Genomic DNA, 24,372 nt, shown 5'->3' with positions numbered 1-24,372 from the left:
TTGTGTTTCATTAATTATTAGAGAAAGATTAAGACGATTCGTTATACCGTTCTCTACTCTTAATCTTGTCTGAATTCAATTCCCCCCACTGCATGGGCCCCTTAACGGTATATGTGCAGTGTTACATGGTGTAAGTACTGAACGCTCGTTCGCAAATCTGTGCATGCTTAGCCCGAGTGGTGGGTAGCATGTTATCTCCCGACAGTACCGTGCTTTGCACAGTAGCTTCTGGAAAGGAATTAGTGTTACTGTTAGTGACCACTATCAGGACCTTAGTGACTAATAAACAACATACATGCTCTTCCTGGCTATTTGGGAATGGGTCAGTCTGCAAGAAATAATGGAGAAACTATAGCATTTTGTTGAAAATCATGTGATATCACGAACATTTATACATTACTTGTGAAAATAAGTCATGGTTCAATTTGATTTGAGGGGGGCTGGCGCCACCCCCCCCCCCCACCAGTACGCCAGTGAATTAGTATCTCCACGCCGGAGTTACTGCTCAAATGTTAGATACGTTTCTGAACAAGCGCCAAGGAGACTGGGGTTATTTTCTTACAAGGAACCTGTTTTTTTGCATGCCCTGATGCCCGTGCTGGGAACCTGAAACCCGCAGAGTACCGATGAAAAAAAGACGTTCGCGAACGCAATTTGTCCGTTTTTACGACTCTAGGATATCCTTGTTTATGCAGACGATCCTCATTCTCTGACCAGCGCCCCTAATCATGTCATAAAATAATGATATTACACTGTATCACAGACATAGTAATATTATAAATAACACATAGATCTAGGGCCATGCATGATTGCATCTCAGAGTCAGACTTAACATTGTTAAACAATCCCTTGGATTTATCTATAATCATGATCATGATTTGTAGATCTAGATCTGGTACTTGCCTTAGTTGCCTAGATCTACATTGAATTGAATCAGCTCAGCTCAGCTCAGTTTGCGTCTAGTCGACGAGTACGAGTGTGCTATTGCAATTAGACTCTGTCAGTCTTTGTTGACTCAGTTTGATAAATTGAGTGTGCTAGTTCGTAGGCCTACTAATAAAAGTAGGCCTAGATCTAGATCAATTACATTACTCAATATAGGGCCTAACAGTTAGATATTACAACATGGAAATGAATGTATGGGAATTAAAAACAGTGCATCTCTAAGTTAGACCATTGCATACATACCGGGTAATTTTTCCGCTGTGCAATTACTTTTATCCCTATCTTGTCAAAGATAAAATACAAATAGGTCTAGACTCTAGAGCATAATATGAAGTTAAACCTACCATTTTCACAGAAATCATCGTAAAAACGTCTCGTCATATGTGCCTGCCCGGACTACGACGACAAACAAACGAAAGCTCGCACGTGTTCTCATACTGGGTAAACAATAGTCAAAACAGCTTTATTGAATCTAGTCTCTTCATCATGGTCAAAGCTGACTCTTTGGCTTGCTGATTCACTTTGTTCCTTAGATTCCCGTAAAAACTATAAACAAACAAACAAATGAACAAAATCCAACATAAGTATATCATCATATCAAAGCATGTTACAGTGCAACTGCATTATAACGAGGCACTTGGGACGAGAGAAGATACATTGTTATAGGTAAAGTCTGCCACATCAGTGCCTTTAATAATGAGGTTCCACTGTATTATGAGTCTAAACATTATACTAAGGTGAATAACAATTAACTTCAATTTAAAGTAATTGGACTTAAATTATCATAATAGCAATACTGTCCAGTATTTAATACACTAAGTGTTGTGAAAATTAGAAGTAAACTCTAAACTGATATCCTACAAATAAGGAATATTTGTAAACGTATTTAACTGTATACAATGGGTGTCGAAAACAGCTTAAATAGACAATGTAATTGCAGAAATGTTATGTGAGCAATAAATGTAATGTCAACCATCTTATATCAAGTTTTGGCGTATTTGAGTGCTTATTTCCTCAGGACTGAGGTTTGAGTTTAATCTAGTTGAGTTATCATTACACAATAAATTCGATACTGATTAAGAGTTTTTGTATATTTCCATACAAACAAATATTCATAATTATAGTACTACACAAAGACCTGCACACTATGCGTACAATGCATCAATCTGATACACGAGCTATTGAAGTTCTACAGTAAAATAACACTGATTGCTGTATGCATACTGAGCGATTCTCTTGAAATTAAACCTAAAAGTTCTATTTATGCTTACCACTGTGCCACTTGTTACCAAAGTCTCAGGCAGGCATAAATAATATGCCGATTAACGATGCAATTCCTTTTCCATCGCCATAACGTGCCCCAGTTTTGGGCCAAAAATTACAATCTTCGCAGACGATAAAATTATGGAATGCCAAATAGACAATTACAACCGCACGGTGTATGAAGTGCCTTTACACTCCCACCAAAATTGCCTTCACTGGTAACATAATCACATGCATGAGTACACTTACATATATATGAAAATGCATTTACTAGTATTACATAAGTGGTGCATGTGAAATAATGTGACCATAATATGGAAATTTTTAAGCAAGCACTCCATACACCTCTTGCATGTAAATTGGTACACTTGCAATCTACAACACGAATAACATGGCAATTGAATAGCTTGATCAAACCAGAATGGCATAAGTGATGATGCGGAACTCAAACAATGCACGTTTATAACATGTGCTGTAAAAGATTATAACACACATTGCAAAGGTTGTAAGGCAAGCTTAAAGGTTGCGACAATATTTAAGCGCTGTGTATCTAAAATTCGCAGCAAACAAGATCAGAATTTGAGTCCTAAATTTTTAAACTGTACCAGAAAACGAAGTACATGTGCAAATGCAAGGTCAAACATTTGTACCCGCTCCAAACAATCTCAAGTGTACATACATACCTGCTCTATGGAGGTACTGTTTCCAGAAGCAGTACGAGCTTCTGAACCGGCCTCCAGTATTCGGCAAGCTTCTTGTTTGGACGACCTTTGTTGTCAAGGTCTTTCGTTCCAACGCGCACCTGTACCCGTCTGACCAGACCATCTTCATCAGGAGTGGCTTCTGCGACCATCGCAATTGGCCATTTCATACGCGGAGCTTCATCGTCAGTGAGCAATACAATGTCTCCCACTTGTAAATTCCGTCTGGGCATCGTCCATTTCTGTCGTCTTTGAAGTCCCAACAAGTACTCTTTCCGCCATCTTGACCAGAACTGTTCCAGTAAGAACTGAACCCTTCTCCAGGCTTTACGCGTGTACACATCCTCCTTCACAAATTGCCCAGGAGGGGGCAACGGAACCGTCCTCTTCAGAGTAAGGAGGTGGTTTGGCGTGAGAGGTGCATCCGCACTTGGGTCATTCAAGAATTGTAGGTCATTCTGAGAGCATGCTTTGTCCGGCGATTTGTCCTCTGCGAAATCTGTCTCAAGCAACCCTATGATCTCCTTTGGCTTCGGAAATGGTATCTCGCGAGTAGAAACCCTCCCACACTGGCTACTGAAGTCCATGGCATTCTCTTCTTCGGCAAAGCCAACAATACTCCAGCCGAGGTCAGTTCGAATAGCAAATGGTTCTACATCGCTACCAGTAACTACTTGTCTTGGTGTCAGAGCTCTTGGGCAATTATAGCCTATCAGTAGGCCGATTTCGCATCTCTGAAGTGCTGGCATCTCTCTTGCAACATCTTGGAGATGAGTCCACTTCTCAGCAGTACTTCTGCTTGGGATGTGTTCTCTATCAGTCGGTATGAAGTCACGCGTATAGCACTTTCCTATCTTGAGCTGGGAGGGCGACATCATACCTCTAACTAAGATACTTGAAGTCACGCTGCAATCAATGTTCGATGACGAAGTCATAGTAGATAACTTTAAGCGTATGGGTTGCTGCTTAGCATTCAGGGCTTGCGCTACTTCATCTAGAATGAACGATGAATCACTCTGGGTATCCAGGAGGGCGTAAGTCAGAATCTCTGACGATGGTGCTTGTTCTGCCGCGACCCACACTGGTACAATCATCGAAGTGCTAGCTTGTTTTCCAGAACGGACTTGGCAAGACGTAGCCATGTCCTCAGAAGCTTCTTCACTCTTGTGCGCATTGCCCTCTCTTATCGTAGGGTTTTCCTCATGAAGAGCCGTGGGATGGCGCTTACCACATGTACTACACTTCAGCCTTTGTTTACATGCCTTAGAAAAATGCCCCTTCTGTAAGCAACCAAAGCATACATGATTTTCTTGAACAAACTTCCTGCGTTCAGAAAGTGGCTTGGCCAAAAACTTGTCACAGTCCTCGGAATTGTGTCCAGTTTCACTACACAGGCAGCAAGGTTTTGGAGCCTTCTTGACTTGGTTTGGGATGTTCTTGCCTTCGGCACTTTCCTTGGTGTTGACAGCCAAAGCAGATCCCTTATTTCTTGCTTCTCGCTCGATCTTGGAGGTCTTGGGACTTGATTCTCTTTGAGAGTCCTCAGATTTCAGGGCACCTAGAGAAGAAATGGGATTGGTGGCTATCCTTGCCTCCTTAGCAACAAATTTCACAAACTTAGAAAATGAAGGATAGCTGCCGCCTTCCAACTCATCTGATACCACCCTATTCCAGCTACTAATCAGCCAGTCTGGAAGTTTGGCTATCATCTTTTGATTCTCATAGCAGTCGTTTAGCACCTGGAGGCCAGTGACATATGGCATAGCATCATCACAAGACTTTAAGTAGTCCGCAAACTTCTGAAGACCTATGGCATCTTTGGAGGATATCTTCGGCCAAGCACTTAGCTTCTTCCGGAACGCTTGTTGGACATTAAAAGGATGACCATACCTCTGTCGAAGGCACCTCCATGCCCCATCATATGCCTCTTTGGAGTCCCCGAAAAAGAAACCTTCCACCGCCTCCCTTGCCGGACCAGTCAGGTACTGCTTCAGATAATACAGCATCTCTGTTGGTGGTATGCCACGGTTTTCGATCAAAGTCTTGAAACCTTTCTCGAACTCTATAAACTCAAGCGAATCCCCACTAAAGGTGCGTGGCACTGGCATCGGAAGTCTTGTGTGGTACATGTTGTCTGCTAAAGCCTTACATAAGCCCTGGACGTCAACCGACGTTATCTGAGGCGGCTGTAGTGGTGTCTTGTCACGAGGTTCCACATGCGAATCAGGTAGACTATCATGTAGCTGGCCTACTCTAAACTCTGGGCCCATCTCATCTTGAAGGGAAGGAGATGACGTCTTGGCAGGAAGTTCTGCTGACTGCCCTTGAATACCTTCAGGTGGTTGGTTTACTCCAACTCCTGGGTACATTTTGTCTTGAGGAGGAAGTGATGGTGTGTTACGAGATTCTACAGGCTGTCCAGGATTGCTATCAATGTCAATTACTGGTGTGGCTCCACGCGGTTGGCTGGTTTCAACCCCTTGGTCCATTTCGCTTAAAATTGAGCTGAAGACCGATGAAGCATATTCTTGTTTCAAGAATTCTTTCGCTATCTGCTTCCGATCCTCGGCGTCAAAAGGACCTTCTAGGGATCCCAGAACTTCTTCCAGGGCGTTGAGGCTATCTCTGACCATTGCGTTGGCACGGTCCATCCTCGTGGTGGCCTCTCTTATGGGGACCTTGTGTCTCCTCAAAATCTCGTAGGTTTCCATCAATTCCCTCTCTCCAGCTTCCAATATGGATATCTGTTGTTTGATGGGACCTTCTTCTGTCTCTGTCTTAATGATTGTTCTAGCTGCCTTTACTGTGGCCTTAAGGGAGCCATACATCTTGAAAAACTTCCGCTCTGTCTTTGATTCTTCAGAGGCCTGAAGAGCGGCCATTTTTTCTGTGGGCTGCCTCTCCCTTGATGACTTTCTTGAATCTGCCATGTTTAATTGGCTTTGACACAACAGAAGTGTAATAAGGAGCTGGCCTCTTATGCTAAACCATGCACTTGCACCTTGTACAGCAAATTGACCAAATTAAATTGTCATGCAACTAGAGTGAAATCAAACATCAATTTAAGCAAAGCTACAGCGCTAAGCCTACCAACCTCATCAATGTAAAACCGCTTAAAATGCTTCTTGCTAATGCAATTACAAATACTCCATAGTAATTTGATTTTACATCTCCCAATAAAGCCTTTACGCACGCCTCAAAATTCGCTTATCAAAAGGGCTTGAATGCAGACCACGCGATCATGCGATAAGGTTCAACATCGCCACATATTCCTTCCTTGCTTGACTCTGAACTGCGATGTCAATATCACTTTGTAATGAAATTACACCTTTAACTTTCTTGTCACTTGAGCACAAAACTAATGCTGGCTACCTGCAAACAAAACATGCAGTATTTGCAGAATCATATTGGAAACACTTTTCAATAGACTACTATACATGAAATAGTTATTAAAATTCAACTTTTACTTGACCTCTGTTAATTTGTTATCAAGAGTCTTGAAGTTTCACAGAGCCTATTATAGCTCTGGTTCTAACTACTTTTATTTCATCAAGTTCAGATCCAATGTTTCATTTATAAATTCAATGTTGTTGGCTTGATTTATGCTTCAAGTTCAAACCTGGCTGGACCTGGACTGTACAAGACTAAACCACGCTGGCTCCCGGGCTGTATGGCTTGACCGGGCCGATTCCCGGGCTGTTGTTCAAGCTGGACTTCAGCTGGATTAGGCTAGTTCATAAATTATGCTAGGGCTGCTACGAGAGGCTGACACAGAATAGTCTTGAACTTGGGCTTGGCTGATCCGCTAACATCTACGCTGGGCTTTAGTCCTTAGACTCTTAACTAGACGTGACTGTGGGCTGGATCTATCAAGGCCGTCGCTGGTCCTGTTACATTATGGCTGCATGCCAACTGCTGGTGCAAATTATGGTAAAGCCACGTATTTTATAACAGTGAATAATAACGATTGTGGCCGATTCCAGCTTAGCGTCCATAATACACCTCAATAATAAATCGATGACACTGCTGCATTGCAACCATAATTCATTGTAACTGTAACATTAGTGTAGATCAAACTGCATAGCGTCCATACACAGCTTTACATACCTCGAACTATTGAGACATATGAGAAATGACTGGATCACAACATCATTTCACAATCCAAATCAAAATCCATCAACATCCACTCAGATTCTGAGATTCATGCGTTATGGTGCAATTCTAGCTGATCTCTAGCATATATCCTGTGCTCGTCGCCAAACGTAGTTATGTTCGTAGGTTCATCCAGCTGAAATGTCATGTTGAACTCAACTCAAATGTCTAGCGTCTATTTATTGGCTCCATCTTGATAATCAGGCTTGTTGATGATGATGAGGCCATTTTGACGCTACGTTGGAAGTGTTTTTACTGTGCCTGCCCGGACTACGACGACAAACAAACGAAAGCTCGCACGTGTTCTCATACTGGGTAAACAATAGTCAAAACAGCTTTATTGAATCTAGTCTCTTCATCATGGTCAAAGCTGACTCTTTGGCTTGCTGATTCACTTTGTTCCTTAGATTCCCGTAAAAACTATAAACAAACAAACAAATGAACAAAATCCAACATAAGTATATCATCATATCAAAGCATGTTACAGTGCAACTGCATTATAACGAGGCACTTGGGACGAGAGAAGATACATTGTTATAGGTAAAGTCTGCCACATCAGTGCCTTTAATAATGAGGTTCCACTGTATTATGAGTCTAAACATTATACTAAGGTGAATAACAATTAACTTCAATTTAAAGTAATTGGACTTAAATTATCATAATAGCAATACTGTCCAGTATTTAATACACTAAGTGTTGTGAAAATTAGAAGTAAACTCTAAACTGATATCCTACAAATAAGGAATATTTGTAAACGTATTTAACTGTATACAATGGGTGTCGAAAACAGCTTAAATAGACAATGTAATTGCAGAAATGTTATGTGAGCAATAAATGTAATGTCAACCATCTTATATCAAGTTTTGGCGTATTTGAGTGCTTATTTCCTCAGGACTGAGGTTTGAGTTTAATCTAGTTGAGTTATCATTACACAATAAATTCGATACTGATTAAGAGTTTTTGTATATTTCCATACAAACAAATATTCATAATTATAGTACTACACAAAGACCTGCACACTATGCGTACAATGCATCAATCTGATACACGAGCTATTGAAGTTCTACAGTAAAATAACACTGATTGCTGTATGCATACTGAGCGATTCTCTTGAAATTAAACCTAAAAGTTCTATTTATGCTTACCACTGTGCCACTTGTTACCAAAGTCTCAGGCAGGCATAAATAATATGCCGATTAACGATGCAATTCCTTTTCCATCGCCATAACGTGCCCCAGTTTTGGGCCAAAAATTACAATCTTCGCAGACGATAAAATTATGGAATGCCAAATAGACAATTACAACCGCACGGTGTATGAAGTGCCTTTACATCATAATATTTATTCGTCTTCAATCAAGCTAGGGCTGGTTTTGTTTACGAAGCGCCCAAGCCAGGAGAAAAAAGTTTAAGATAAAGTTCACGATAAAATTGACGAATATCGTGAATTTTATCGTGAACTTTATCGCATATTTTTCACGAAGAAATTGACGATATCGTGTTATCGTGAACTTTATCGTGAACTTTTCACGAAGAAATTGACGATTTCGTGAATTTCTTCGTGAAAAATATGCGATAAAATTCACGATATCGTGAATTTTATCGCATATTTTTCACGATTTAGTCTTTTCGCGATGTCCCTTCAGGGCCACCATACAGATGCAAAGAAAAAGACACCATCCAAGGTAGAAAGGGAAGAGTAAATAAATCGATGTTTTCATAAGGGTAAGAAAGATCCTGAAAGCGTAACAAACTGGTTTGGTAAATCAATCTTTCACTGGCGTTGAGTGTAGTGTTTCTGTGATGTTATGTCTTGCACTATTGTTCCTTGAGTATTCGGTTTTCAAGTCATTTCAAAGTTCTCACTATAACGAATCTTGATAATTACATGTATGTTCATTTAGCTGAATGGCATGTACCAATTAAAGTACACCTTGCACACCCCTCCCCCTCCCCTTCTCCCCTATTTCACTGATGCCTCCTCATTGGCTGCATGCCTTCTAAACAAACACTGTTCTTATTATGATTATTCATCTTTAATTATCCCATCCCTGTCTTCATGTCTCTTTTCCCTTTTTCCTAATCTCTTTCCTTCTGTATCCCCTTTATCCCTCTACCCTTTTCTATATTTTACTTATCACCACCAATCTCCCGCTCTCTCTTCCCCCTCTATTGCTTTATATATTTGTTTCCTCTCTCTCTCTTCCCTATCTCTCTCTCCTTTTTTCCCTCTCTCTCTCTTCCCCCTCTATTGCTTTATATATTTCTTTCTAACTCTCTCTCTCTATCTCTCTCTCTCTTCCCAATCTCTCTCTCCATCTTTCCCTCTCTCCCTTTCCCCCCTCTATTGCTTTATCTATTTCTATTTCTCCCTCTCCCTCCTCTTATCTCGTTCTATATTATTAATTCCTTTCTTCCTCCACTTTATCTCTCTCTCTCTCTCTCTCTTTCTTTCTCTCTTCCACTTTCTCCCCCACTCCCCTAGTATCGCTTTTTCACACACATTACCCACAAACCAACAGCTTAAAAGTTCTTTTCCATCTAATATTCCTTCCAGGTGTCTCTGATTCCATTGTTTCACGTCACCATAATACAAAAATCATCAGAGTATTTGTTTTTCATCCCTAGTACACACGTATGGGCATATTTTCGTGTAATAGCCTCTCACCCAAAAATATAATGGATTCAAAATATTGTGAGCAAGCGAGCAAGGCATCATATTCACTCATCTCGTTGTCAGGAATCGTCCTGACTATCAATTTTTTGAGAACTAGAGCAAGTAAGTGGGAAAAGATTGTTATGGCATAAATTTCATTTCTACATATAGAATACAATAAATAAGGTTATATTCGGGAACTATGCTGCCCGAATCATGACGAAATTCGGGCAGTGAGAAATAGAGAAAGGAAGAGAGAGATAGAGACATAGAGAGAGATAGAGACATATAGAAGAAGATATCGATCATATTTATTTCATATTATTCATTCGATATAACTGAGTTGATTGTAGTCTGTACTTTGTTCCAATATGTTATAAATTATAATATGTAATAGAGATACTAGTAGGCCCTACTACAGAACAAAATATAGAGGGGGGGGGGGGTTATAACAATATTAATTCATTCAATATAATTGAGATTACTGTATTTTGTACTCTGTAATTGTTTCCAATATGTTATATATTACAATTTGTATGAATTAATATTATTTATTGAGTGAATACAATAAAGAATATTACAAAACAAAAAAACTATGGGAGGGGGGGGGGGGCAGAACAACTTATATCTGCATTCGATATTACTAAGATTGATTATACTCTGTGCGGGTTTTTTCCCCCCCATTATGTTATATAGTTAAATGATGTATGATTCGATGTTATGTATTGAATGATATAATGTAACACAGATGTACATGTATGAATTGATTTGATGTATTGAATGAACACAATAAAGAACATTACAAAACAAAATATTAGTTGATTTTTACTTTGTATTCTCATCTTCCCTCGTCTAACTAAAGACAAACATAACCCATCCCACATGCATACAACTGTTTCTCCGTTTATTATAAAATTACCTATTTTTTTCATCCACTTCTTTCTATGACACCAACCTTGTTCACAGCAAAATGACCAACATATTATCTACAGCTTACCTTAATTACCAGTGTCTTGCGACTTTAACCTTTGCAATGTGATGTCCGAAAGAAAGTTGATCGGCTAATTGTCCATTTAATGATTAAAACTTTGTCTGAAGGAGAACAGTTCATCCAACCTCTAGTAATATGTGTATTAGGTGCCAATCAAGATGGCGTCTTTTTGTGTGCCTTCCCACGTCAAACTGATGCTCAACTTGACACAAATTTGCCCACAAATGTTTGGCATTTTTCACTCATGCATGCATACAGTGCATTAATATGGCAAGTAGACAGAGAAAAGTAATTGTCGCCCAAACACACAATGTATTTCAGTTCGAAACCCTTTGTATAACTTATTACCCAGATACAAAGAAAAAAAACACTATCCAAGGTAGAAAGGGAAGAGTAAATAGATTGATGTTTTCATAAGGGTAAGAAAGATCCTGAAATTCTAACAAACTTTGGATCACGTGTTCTTCCATGCTAGAGACATAGTGAGTGGAAAAAACCTTTGCCCATGTAAGGCCATCGCTGTGGAATGTAAGTATAGCAGATTAGTTGAGGTATATATAATAATCTAAAGTACATTATCTGTTTGATTCGGGTAAAAAAACAAATCAATATTTGTCTTTCTTTCACTGGCGTTGAGTGCAGTGTTTTTATGTGATTTCATGTCTTGCACTAGTGTTCCTTGAGAATTCGGTTTTTAGGTCATTTCAAAGTTCTCACGATAACGAATCTTGATAATAACATGTATGAACATTTAGCTGAATGGCATGTACCCAAGTACATGTTGCGCACCCCCTTTCCTTCTCCCCTTTTCACTGGTGCCTCCTCATTGGCTTCATCCATTCTACAAAAGCATTTTTCTTATTATGATTATTGACCATTAATTATCCCCCCTCCCTCTCCTATTTTCCCTTTCCCTTTTTCCCCATCTCTTTCCTTCTTTATCCCTTTTATCCCTCTCTTCATCTTTCACTCTCTCTCTCTGTCTCTTCCCCGTCTGTTGCTCTATATATTTCTCTCTCTCTCTCTCTCTCTCTCTCTCTCTCTCTATATATATATATATCTTTCTCTCTCTTCACCCCCCCTCTCTCTCTCTCTCTCTCTCTCTCTCTCGCTTGCTCTCTATATTAGTTCCTTTCTCACCTTCGTTCTGCCCCTCTCTCTCTCTCTCTCTCTCTCTGTTACTTCCTTTCTCTCCCTCTTTCTCCTTTTCTCTCTCCTTCTCTCTTTCCCCTCTGTCTCCCACTCTCCTGCTATTCACTTCTTTTCCGCTCTCAACCGTCGATTCCCCCAACCCTTTAAAAATATTGTACCAAACCCATAACTTTAAAACTTATTTTTCATCCAATTTTTCTTCCAAGCGTCTTTAATTGTTAAATCTCTGCTGAATAGCTAAACTGACAATCATTTAGATGTTTACGACATGTTTCAAGCATAAAGCCAATTTGCCAATGACAAAGATGTTTATAACCAATGGAAAATTGCTTGGTGACTTCACAATACAAGAAGTATATTCATCTGCTTAGTTTTAACAATTTTTACAATTTGTTTTATTCCACATTTGGTAATGTCAAACTGATTAAGTCTTTTCAAATAACCCCAAGATGAGATGTCATGGCATACATGTGAAAAGGTGTTGTTATTTTGTTCACAAAAACATTTGTACACGATCATTTCGGTTTACTGTATTCTGGGTAAAAATTGACAGCGCCTTTTCATAGTCATCTTTTAAATATGGATTTCCATGGTTTCCAATAGTACTCAGTAAAGAGTACCGAAGTGCTTACGTCATATTCGCTTGTCGTGAAGTTACCGATTCTAAACAACAGTCAGAGCATGCGTATGAGGATCAGCGTGAAATCATTCAAGCTTCCTGCTGCCTCCTGGAGCAGGGCAAATTCAGTGGTTGGTGCTTGGGTGATCACCAACCTTTTATTGAGCACGACATTGTTTCGAACCAGAAACCTTGACAACTGTAACGTCATACTTTGATATTCTGTGCTACAGCTATTTCCATATATCGATGGCCATGGTCTCCTGATAGATAACACAACTGTGTAACTTATTTCATTGTATAGCATTTTCATTTGAATTAATCTACTACATACCATAACAAACAAACAAACACAATAAACAAACAAGAAATAAACTCATGCAACAATTCACATTTTTATTGTAGATTCCAACGAATCACAAAAAATCCTCCTCCTTTGACAAAAACATAATATGACTGAAAAAACACAATAAAACTAACAAAAAATTTCGCCTGGCTAAGGAGATTTAATGATTGCAAGTAGTTGTTTATTGGATTGGAGTAGAATATAATGCAGAGATCTACATTATTGCGTGTGTGTGTGAGATGGATAAAAAAAAACATTGTAACTTACTTCATTATTTTACATCCCTTCTATCAAAATATTGCAAAGATGAATATTTCTCATAGCAAAATTATGAAATCATATGTCTTGCGAATACTTGGTGTTATGAAGATACTCACATAATGGGTAAACAATGTCATTACTTTCCTGATAAATAACGACTCTTTGCAACGTTTTAATTGTTACATTATTCATTCTATCAAACAAACTTGTCGGATATATATAGTAACATAATACACACCAACAATTATTAGATTAAAAATCAACGAAGCCTTATCTTACAAATACTGGGTATTATACAGATATGAAACATACTTTTAATGTGAATAATTTCCTGATAGATAGAGAGACTATCCAACCTTTTTTTATTGTTAAATTATGCAATCTATCAAATAAAATTCTTGGATATATATATATATATCAACATGTCTCACAGCGTTATCTTACAAATATTATGCAGCTATAAAACATATCATGAACATACTTTTAATGTGAATAATTTCGTGATACATTGGGAGACTATGCAACTTGTTTGTATTGCTATATTATGAAATCTATCAAATATATATATCAACATGTCACACAACAAAATTGATAAGTCAACAAATTGGATGTTACAACAAGAAATGCATTTATTTACATGTCTTAAGTGGGATGATCTATAACAAATACAATATTTTAAAAACTTGTTTTGTTATTGTTACGTCATCTCTACAGTCATGCTACTTATCAAAGATTAACATCTCTTATAGAAAATTGTAAAATCAACAAAGTTAAAACTTACAAATACTGGGTATTATGCTCCTATGTACATAATTATCATGAGAAAACTTGTAATGTAAATATTTTTTTGATAGATAACGATACTTTACAACCTGTATCATTGTCCCATTACATGTATTTATTCTAACAAATATACTACTTGAGTACATATATGAAGTTATCTCATACACAAATGAAGAACAAAAATAGAATGTTGCAGAAACTTTGTTAAATACAGCTATTTACCTTTTGTGAGTGTGTTATACAACAAGACTACAACTCGTTTCAACATTATATCATTTGTTCTGGCAATAAAATTACATATAAAAGGTTAACCTGTCTCATACAAAAAATATAAAAACAACCGTGTTGAATCTTACAAATAATACGTATTATGCTGCTTTATACATTTCAAAGAATACAAGTTTGAATGCAATTATTTTCTCGATAGATAACGAGACTTTGCAACACATTACATTGTTATGTCATTCAATCCATGAATATACGTTTCGAGTACATATATCAATATATCTTATAACAAATTAAAAAGTCAACAAATTGAAACATACAAATGTTTGGTATAATACAGCTTTTTACATAAAATAAAAATTCTCTGCAACTTGTTTTTATTATTTTAGCATCGCTTTTTTCAAACTACTTTTACATAACAAAAAGTCTAACAGAAAATATATACAATCAATGCATGACTATATAAAACAAATGATTCGATTTCTCCAGCTGAAAACAAAACACACAATAAATTTGAGTTTTTTAAACGAATATTCCTATACATGTGTAGTAATGCAGCTATGTACATGCGCCTATAAAGGAGCGTATACAGTGTACATGTTGTGTTTATGGAGCCATAAGGGCATTAGCTTAGTACATACTCAGAGTTTACTCCCTTCTGGCTCTAAACGGATGATATACATGTAGTCTAGTATTGAAGGGGTAAATTATCATTCACTGTAAATGGTCAATAAAGATATAGATGAACATATCTCATAAAATCGAACTTAAACAAGCAAAAGAACAAGAAAACAAATTAAATTGTACACATACTCCTTGTAGTGCAGCTTATATGTATTTGTTATATGTATAAGCATGTGTGATGTTAATAGCTTCTTGATAGAATACTGTGCAACTTTTTTTAGAAACATTTATTTCATCCTAATTCTCAGTTGATTGGTGACAGATCATTTGGCATAATGTAGAAGAAGGCTAAAGATAGAGAGGGAAAGAGAAAAAATGAAGAGGGCTCTCCTATGGAAAAAGCTTGAGAGAGAGGGGAAAGTCATTTACTACAATGACCTAGATCAGCATATAACAGAGGAAATGAAAAGTCTAAATTTGAATTATCAGATGTTATAAGCCTTTGTAATTGCAATAGTCTTTTGACAGATGAGGAAACTCTGCATCCTATAGCATTGTTATATTTTGTTAATGATAGTGTTATAGTTTCTCTTAAAGTTTCCTTTTGCAGCCAATTTCAAATTCTGTAGAACTTTGCAGGAATTATGAATATGTCATGTATGTCCTATCTGTGAAATTTAGACGTTAGCAGTGTCCTGATATTCAACTTATGCAAGGAAACCTGTTTACTGGCTAGACTGTCAGACAATATTCAGTGACTGACTGGCTTTTTTTCTTCTTTGGTAATAACAAACATAAAAATTAGCTGTAAAGGGTACATGAGCATTTGTCTACTTCAATAACTCACTTCTTGTGATGGATAAAATTAAACTGATTGAATAGGGAAGTTCTAAATTAGTATTATCTTTCAAATGCCGTTGTAATTTAATCTTCTCATTGTTTGGGCCTGCAAATAAGACATAGTACCTTTAAAGTCACTATATTTCGAATTTCATTATTGCATCTTTGTATTAAAGTTCTCTTGCTTTTTTGTATTCTATTATTCATTGCACAAACCTGGCTTGAACCTGGTTATGGTTACTTTAATGGTACTTATACAATTTCAAGAATGCTATACTTTTCTATGAAATAAAGAAATAATTAAAAACAATTCATTGATCTATGTGAACATTTTCTATCCTGTATATGATGTTATAACACACATGCATATTGGGAGGCTAGTGATGATAGCAATACCATATGTTTATGTACATACATGGATATACGTAGTGAACATGGAACATTGCAATCAAAAGGATTATATTTAGAGGGTGAATCTGTTTTTGAATACGAGAATGTTTTCTCCATCGCTAGCAATCAGTTTTCCTGATGACGTCATCATAACGCGAGATGATACAATGTGAAACTTCTTATATACCCGTGAGTCCAGTCTAGTTGATAGAAGGAATGATGCTACTCTTTTCTTCTTCATGTCACCCCCACTCATCACCTGATCAATCACACACGTCTTGTACTCATCATCTGATGTCACGACGTAGAGGTCGTCTGTCATAGGATCGATGCAGGCATTCAGGATTGCATCACTGTGGGGGATTTCCCTTTGAGCACCCTGTCTGTCGATGATGAACACTCTTTGATCTGCTGGTGAGGGTCGAGCGATGATGTGACCTGATGATAGTACACCACACATCCTTATATTCTGTTTACATGTGACGGTATTCATGATCTTACCATCAGCTGGGTTGATGAAGTATATCTTAGACTGACCTCTCTCAGCAGAGATGATCATCCCATCCTGGTCAACAGCTACATACACCCATGCGCCATCACGCGTTGTGTTTCTTGGTATTGTGACGTCATTGATGTACTTCCATTGTCTGTCATACACACTGATGGATTCATTCAAACTGTCCCCTGTACACCCGTTACGCCATTTACCGCATACCACCTTGTCATCATTCAGCAATGCACAGGAGACAACCCATGATGTATCACTACCGGTTATCACTCTCTCAGTGTGTTTAGTGTTCATATCTAACATATACGTGTAAGGCCTATCTGATGCTCTATCTCTAATGATCACATTGTATTCACCAATGCATCCTACAATGTACGGGAATGCGATTTTATCACTGACATTGATTGTATCAATGAGCTTCCATTCCCCATCATACCCATCAATCCTCCCATCATACTTCTCTCTCGCAGCACCCTTCACAAACCTCACATCCGATATGGTACTGGTGATTTGTTTCACCTCACCCTCATTCAGTCGCTTCTTTAACTCATCACTAACTGATGTTTTCACGAGATGCCCATCTTTGACGATATTTTTATCATCCTCGAGTACTTTGTCAAGTGTCTTCATTGTATTCTCCGTGGTTTTTGTGTCATCCTTCCATGCGTTCTCCAACTCACCAATCTTTCTTTCTTTCTCTTTAGCGATGTTCTTAATTTCTGTTTGAAGACAATGTTGCTTATTGTCGATTGGTTCTCGTCTTCTTTCTGCATTTGTACGGTTTAGTTTAAGTCGCTTCTCTCTCTCCTCATCGTTCTTTCGAATATCGTCAATGATCTTCTGAATCTTCACTTGAAGTTTCTGATTCTTCTCATCAGTCTCCTGGTTGATTTTTGCAGCATCCTCCTTCTCTCTGTCACTGTCTGTTTGGATCGCCTCATTGATTACCGAATCAACTTCATCTTTCAAAGCTTGTAGATGGCTGTCTGTGTCTTTCCTACACTGGCGAATCTGATCTCCATAAACTCGACAAAGCTTTAATTTATCCTTTGCCTTTTCTTTCAGAGTGGTTAGACTAGCTATATTTTCCATGATCACACCCTTTATATCCTGTTGCACGCAAGACTGCATACGATGATCTATCATTGCACATAAATGGCACACTGCTACACCATGTTTTTTACAATATAGTTTGATTTCTTCATCATGCTTCTCACAATAAAGAATGGACCCACCCTTTCTTGCTTTTCCGATGCATCCCCCTTTGGAGGCACAGTCATCGCAGAGCTTCTTCTTCTCCTTCACGTAGTACGTCACATCTGTGATTGCCTCACAGTTCTCTCCTTCACAGATGTCTTCTGCAGAGCTAAAGTTCGCCGCCATACTGATCGGAGTATTGACCTGTAGGAAGAACAATTTATCAAGAGAGATGAGAGAGAGAGAGAGAAAGAGAGAGAGAGAGAGAGAGAGAGGGGGGGGGGAGGGAGGGGTAGATTGGAAGGGGGAGGGAAAGACAGAGCGGGAAGGAAGGGATAGAGAAGAAAATAGGAACGAAGGAGAGAGAAATAGGGATAAATAGAGGGACCGAGCGAGAGGAAGAGAATATAATAAATTTATTACAATGACCTCCATTAGTAAAATTTAACATTTCAATTTAAAGAATAATAATGGTAGACAGTGTACCGTGTGAGTCCAAAAAAAGTTTACACCTAGAAAATTGCTAATTATTTGAAAAATCATCTATGAAGTTTATTATACATCTTATGCAAGAGTGTGTTATCCCAAATCATTTGGTATCACTTTTGTGTGGTATGTGTTCACGCTTGGATGAGCATGAGGCACTGTTTGCGAGAGTGCAAAAATCAACTTGCGCCAAATTGATGCCTGTATTACGTTCGGATTAGCAGAGTGAGAGAATGAATTGAATGTATCAAATGAAATGCATTGCATATGCTTTTTGCAGAAGCAAAGTCACACACACACACATACGCGCGCACAACATGCTCGTTGATATTTGATATTCGATATTTGATATGTGTGGCATGATTAATTTTCTTAGGGATGTTTTTTTGATCTGCAAAGACCGAAATAATACCCGAATCCCAATTGTTGTATTCAAACATTACATAAGCAACGTTGGCGCAAGTCGAATTTTGCACTCACGCAAACAATGCCTCCTGTTCATTTAAGCGCACATACCCCACACAAATGATACCAAATGATTTGGGATAAAACACTCTTTCATGAGATGTATCATAATTTACTGTTCATAAATAATTTCCTTTAATAATTAACCATTTTCTTGGTGTAAACTTTTTTTGACTTACAATGTATTTAATTCGATAAACTTGGAATTGATATAAAAAGGTCACATACCGTTTTTCTCGTTCATTTATTCGAACAATTGTATGGTCTTGAATCTGCAACAACCATTATAAGAATTGAACTGAAAGCAAATCATATGGAATTTAAGTGATATTGATAGTTTCTTTCAGGCTTAAGTGTCTATAATGTGGTTCTATTGAACATGCTTGCCGTTACATTTTCGTGTGAAAGCCGTGTGAGGTCCTCTCGTCTGAAAATATACTATCCGGATCCCAAATATTACGAGCAGGCAAACAATATATATATTTAGTCATCTCGCTGTCTGAAATCATCCTGATTTATCAATTTGCGTGAAGAACAGCAAACGAGGGGTTAACAAAATACACTTTGTTGTTGCATAAATTTCATTTCGATTTGGAAATACACTAAATAAGGAGTTATATGGGCGCCATGCTGCCCGAATCATGACTCAATTCGGGCAGTGAGAGATAGAGAAAGGTTTAGAGAAAAAGAGACACACAGTGAAAGATATAATTCGCATTTCTCTTCATGTAGTACAGGTCCTAATCTATCTGAAAGCCTTCTCATAGGTGTATTACATTTGAATTATTATCTTTCCTCTTCCAGATAAGACAAAGATACTCCATGTCACATGCATACATCTATATCTCCTTGTATTGCATCTTGAAGATTTTAAATATTTTTCATCCACTCCCTTGTATGAAACCAACCTTGTTTATATCGATTAGAATGATCTATATACAATGTACAGCTCACCTTATGCACAGGTTTCTTGCGATTTTAACCTTCGTAATGAGAAGTCAGAAAGAATGTATGTGCTCCTTTTACAATTGATACTGTCTGAAGAAGAAACAAACATTTTGAAAACCCTCTAGTAATATATGTATTAGGTGCAAATCAAGATGGCGTGTTGTTGTTGTTGTTGGGAAATGGTTTAATGGCGTTCATTCAGTATTGAATATATACGCCATAATTATCTTTAATTTTATAAGGAAAATCAGTTATAAATAAGAAAACTGAGGATAAAGATTTGTAATGATATAATTAATTAATAAGTAACGCAATTTATTAGGAGTCTCTGGATGGTTTGCAACTTCGTGTTTCTGCTTTTTTTTTTGTTAAGTTTAATCTGGTCAGCCCGGTTTCGATGGCATGGAAAACTAGCTTTGCCTGATTTGAAACAGGCTTCTCGGCTACTCGGCGTGCGTGCGCAGTGATCTTTTTACTTTTATAACGCACGGTGCCTAGACCACTCAGAAACACAGAAACACTATAAATTGAGACACATCGTACAGGGGCGCTCCTGAAACCGAATTTCCAATTCATTCAAGTAAATTGATATACAAATCTTATCACATTATCACTATTTGTAAGCAAACATTTAAGTGGGCTTTTTGTTAGTATCAATGCATAAAAATAGAACAATTGAAAAAAATGAACGTCTTTATTTAATATTATATAGGGCCTATATAGGCCTATATATTACATACATACATTATATTTCTTTATTTATTCCTCCTTTTATTCTCTTTATGAGAATCTCCTAAAGAAGCGAGAGGGGAAAGAAGTACTTTTGGTTTATTTTACTTTACTTGTAGGTAAACTTATTAGGTCTCCTGTTTTATTTGAAGCGACCTGTTCTATGGATATATAGTAGGATGGCATATTGAGCCTTCTGTGAAACTTGAAAAGTATTCTTTTTGTTTCTTCTATTGTTTTGGTGTCTAAATCTGAGAAAAGCATTGCTCGTTCAATGATATACTTATTACAATAAAATATAAAATGTTCTTCTGTTTCACTGATGTTACAATAATCACAATATTCTGTTTCACTTAAACCCACTTTAGCCTTTTCTTGGTTCAGTTGAAGAACACCCATTCTCAATCTATGTAATATTACTTCACTGTATCTGTTTACCTTGATTGATATACATGAATGATTCTCAAATCGCTTTAAAGGTGATTCTACCAAGATGGCGTGTATTATGTATGCCATCTCACGTCAAATGGATGCTCATCTGGCACAAATATACATACACATCCATGGGCATTGTCCACTCATGCTCTTTGTGAATAGATTAATATATATAAATCATTGCAGTCTAACATAAAATGAATGCATTCACATTACTCGTGATCTCTATAGGGGCGTTGCTGGGGGGGGGGCAATATGTTTATCCATTTCCTCAAAAAAAGGAGAAAGTAGCAGATAACCAGCAGTAGCTAGACAAAGTTCTTCAGACTTAAATACGTGACTTTGTATCACTATTCTATCTTAGGTAGAAGGAATAAAGTCATTATATCAATGTCTTCAGAAGGGGAAGATCATGAAACTTAAACAAACTGCTGAAGACAAAGTGACAGGAGAGAATCTTGGCTCATGCAAGGCCTTCACTGTGGGACAGAGATAGCAGATCAGTTGAAGTATAACTAATAATCTAAAGTACAGTATCTGTTTGATTCTGCTTAAAATCCATCTTTCTCTTCCTTACTTACATGACCATTTAGCTAAATGGCATGTACCCCAAGTGCATATTGCGTCACCTCCCCTCTTGTTTTCCTCACCCATTTCACTGGTGCCCCCTCCTAAGAAGGACTCAAGCTACAACAATTATGATTATTTATAAGATGGGTAGAAGAATCCCTGCAATCTGATTGGTCAATTACCGTGTAGATAATTTTACTGGAAATATTATGGAGGGCAAATGTTGAAAAGTATCACCCCTGGAAAAAAATGTTGACTATCTTAAACAAAAAAGTAAAATGAATTTTGTGATATAAGTATAATTCATGTGTTTTTCTTTGTGATCGATATAATTGTGAATATGAATCATAGTAGTATAAAATAAGATGAATGCATGCACATTCCTTGTGATCTCGATATTGGCATAACAGAGGGGGGGGGGGGGGTAGTATGCCTATCCACTCCTCCCCCCCCCCCCTCAAAAAACAAGAAGGCTATAAGTAGCAGATAACCGGATGTAGCTATTAAAACAAAGTTCTTCAAAATTATATATAGGTCACATGACATTGCATCAATATTCTATCATAGGTAGAAGGAATAGAAGTCATTAGATCAATGTTTTCATGAAGGTAGGGATGATCATGAAACTCTACAAACTCTGGATTGCGTGTTCCTCCATCCTGGAGACAAAGTGATTAGAGAAATGTTGGCTCATGCATGGACCTCGATGTGGAACAGAAGTAGCAGATCAGTTGAAGTTTAACTAATAATCTAAAGTACAGTATCTGTTTGATTCGGCTTAAAATCCAACTTCCTCTTTCTTTCACTGCAGCTGTGTGTAATGTTTTTTATGTGATTGTATCTCTTGCACTAGTGTTCCTTGAGTAATAGATTTCCAAACCATTTCAAGATTCTCACTATAAAAAGAACATTTAGTTGAATGAAATTTACCCTAAGTGCATGTTACGCCGCTTACCACTCCCCCCCCCCCCCTCTCATCGACTGGACCCACATGCTACACCGCTGTAAATATCTAAACACGTTTTTATCATGATTATCTCTTATTAGTTGTCTCTCCCTCCCTTTCTCTCTTTTTCCCCATCTATCTTTCCTTCTGTAACCACTTTCTCTCTTCCTCCCCCCTCTCTATGTATTATTCCTTTCTTCCCAACTTTGTGTTTCTCTTTCTCTCGCTCACTTCCCCCTCTCTTTCCCACTCCCCTGGTATCGCTTTCTTACACTATCTCTGTCAATACCCATGGCCCCTCTACAAATATTGTAACAAACCCACAACTTGAAATTTATTTTCCATCTAATTTTCCTTCCAAGTGTCTCTGTATCTTTGTTGCACCTCACCATAATCTAAAATTCATCAGAGTATTTGTTTTCCATCCCTCTTATACACATAGACATAGGGCACATTAAAATACTGGGTTCCAAATATTATGAGCAAGCGAGCAAAACATCATATTCATTTATCTCGTTGACAGGAATCATTTTGATTTATCAAATTTGCGAGAAGTAAAGCGAACGACGGGTTACAAATACTTTGTTTTGGCATACATTTATTTTGATATAGAAATACAACAAATACAGATTTATATGCCGTTGCAATGCTTCCCGAATCATGACGCAAATCGGTCAGTGAGATATAGAGAAAGGTTGACAGAAAAAAGACATACAGTTGAAGGTTTATTTCACATTTCCCCTCATGTTGTAGGCCTAAATCTATCTGAAAACTTTCACATAAGACGATTTATCACTTGAATTCTCATCTTTCTCCATCCAGACAAAACATTCCCCATGTTACATGCATACACCTCCCTCTCTTATTATTGCATTATTAAGATTTTAAATATCTTTTATCCACTTCTTTGTATGCAATCAACTTTGTGCGTAGCAAAAATCTCCTACACATTATGTAAAGCTCACCTTACTTACCGGTTTCTTGCGATTTCAACCTTCGTAATGTGAAGTCAGAAAGAAAGTTGTTCATTTAGAGATGCTCCTAGCATAGTTGAAACTTTGTCTGATGGAGTAAATTTCGTCCAACCTCTTGTAATATGTTTATCAGATGCAAATTAAGATGGCGTCTAGTTGTATGCCATCCCACGTCACACCCTTTCCCCTGATTGGCTCACAAACGTATGGGCATTCTTCACACCTCATTGCATACAATGCATAAATATGGAAAGTCGAGAACAAAAGAGTAATTGTTCCACAATCACCCTGTGAATTGGCGACGCCAAAACATATGCTCCGTTGCTCTTTGTGAATAGATTTTGATTGATTAATTGATTAGATAATTTGATTCAGATTCCATGCAGAAATTACACAGATTAATACACGTACCTGTACTATCGAAATACATAGTCCCGAATCGCATTAATTAGTAACAGTAAAGAATGTTATGTGAATCATTCAATACGAAACTAAACAGTGAGACTACTTTTAAGCTAGGCTTATTGTGTGTAGTTTCACCGAATTAAACCACCGATTGCTATGAATATGACTCATAACATGAGATGAATACATTCACAATGGAGGCTTTACAGGGGTGAGTATGATTATCCACCCCCCTTTTTTTGGGGGGGGGGGGGGCTAGGAAAAACTTTGAGATGCAGATAACCAGCTAACAATTTATAAAAAGTTTTTCAGATTTATATCTCGGTCGCATGACTTGTATGTATCCCCATGGCACTCTTACTCGTATGGAATTTGTCCTAACCTGTATTCAGTTTTTTTTTTAAAGACTGCCTGCAAACATCTATCTTCTTAAGAGCTTTTGGGTCATGCGTATTTATGTTTTAAACGTTCACAGAACCTACACCATGAGGTAGTGAAGCAATGAAATGAACTGACTGCTTGTGTGCAAACCATCAGGTACACCAGTCTTTTCTTTTTCGGTTCGAAACTCTTCATACAAATTATTACCCAGATACAAAGAAAAAAACACTATCCAAGATAGAAAGGGAAGAGTGAATGGATCAATGTTTTCATAAGGGTAAGAAAGATCCTGATATTCTAACAAACTTTGGTTGGCGTGTTCTTTCATGCTGGAGACATAGTGAGTGTTGAGAACCTTGCCCATGTAAGGCCATCGCTGTGG

At 37.6% G+C, this 24,372-nt stretch overlaps 1 protein-coding gene and 1 long non-coding RNA gene across 2 annotated transcripts; both read right to left on the bottom strand.

Moving 5' to 3' along the window:
- Nucleotides 1–1,380: 1,380 nt before the first annotated feature.
- LOC105439199 lies at nt 1,381–6,736 on the bottom strand. Its single transcript, XM_011667912.2, has 2 exons — nt 2,217–6,736; nt 1,381–1,491 (listed from the first exon to the last, which is right to left on the bottom strand). The coding sequence occupies exon 1, from the start codon at nt 5,837–5,839 to the stop codon at nt 2,897–2,899; it is 2,943 nt and encodes a 980-aa protein (XP_011666214.2). The 5' UTR covers nt 5,840–6,736; the 3' UTR covers nt 1,381–1,491; nt 2,217–2,896.
- Nucleotides 6,737–7,370: 634 nt separating this feature from the next.
- Nucleotides 7,371–8,387, bottom strand: LOC105447204. Its single transcript, XR_974003.2, has 2 exons — nt 8,207–8,387; nt 7,371–7,481 (listed from the first exon to the last, which is right to left on the bottom strand). It is a non-coding gene; the product is annotated as an uncharacterized LOC105447204 (long non-coding RNA).
- Nucleotides 8,388–24,372: the final 15,985 nt, after the last annotated feature.

The sequence above is a fragment of the Strongylocentrotus purpuratus genome, unplaced genomic scaffold (genome assembly GCF_000002235.5).
Source record: "Strongylocentrotus purpuratus isolate Spur 01 unplaced genomic scaffold, Spur_5.0 spur5_scaffold_20, whole genome shotgun sequence".
NCBI lineage: Eukaryota > Metazoa > Echinodermata > Echinoidea > Camarodonta > Strongylocentrotidae > Strongylocentrotus > Strongylocentrotus purpuratus.
The sequence above is the reverse complement of the archived record's forward strand: the minus strand, read 5'-3'. Positions and strand labels throughout refer to the sequence as shown.

What these genes read in the sequence shown, in the direction of transcription:
- LOC105439199 (XM_011667912.2), bottom strand. Translation starts at nt 5,839, where the DNA reads ATGGCAGATTCAAGAAAGTCATCAAGGGAGAGGCAGCCCACAGAAAAA.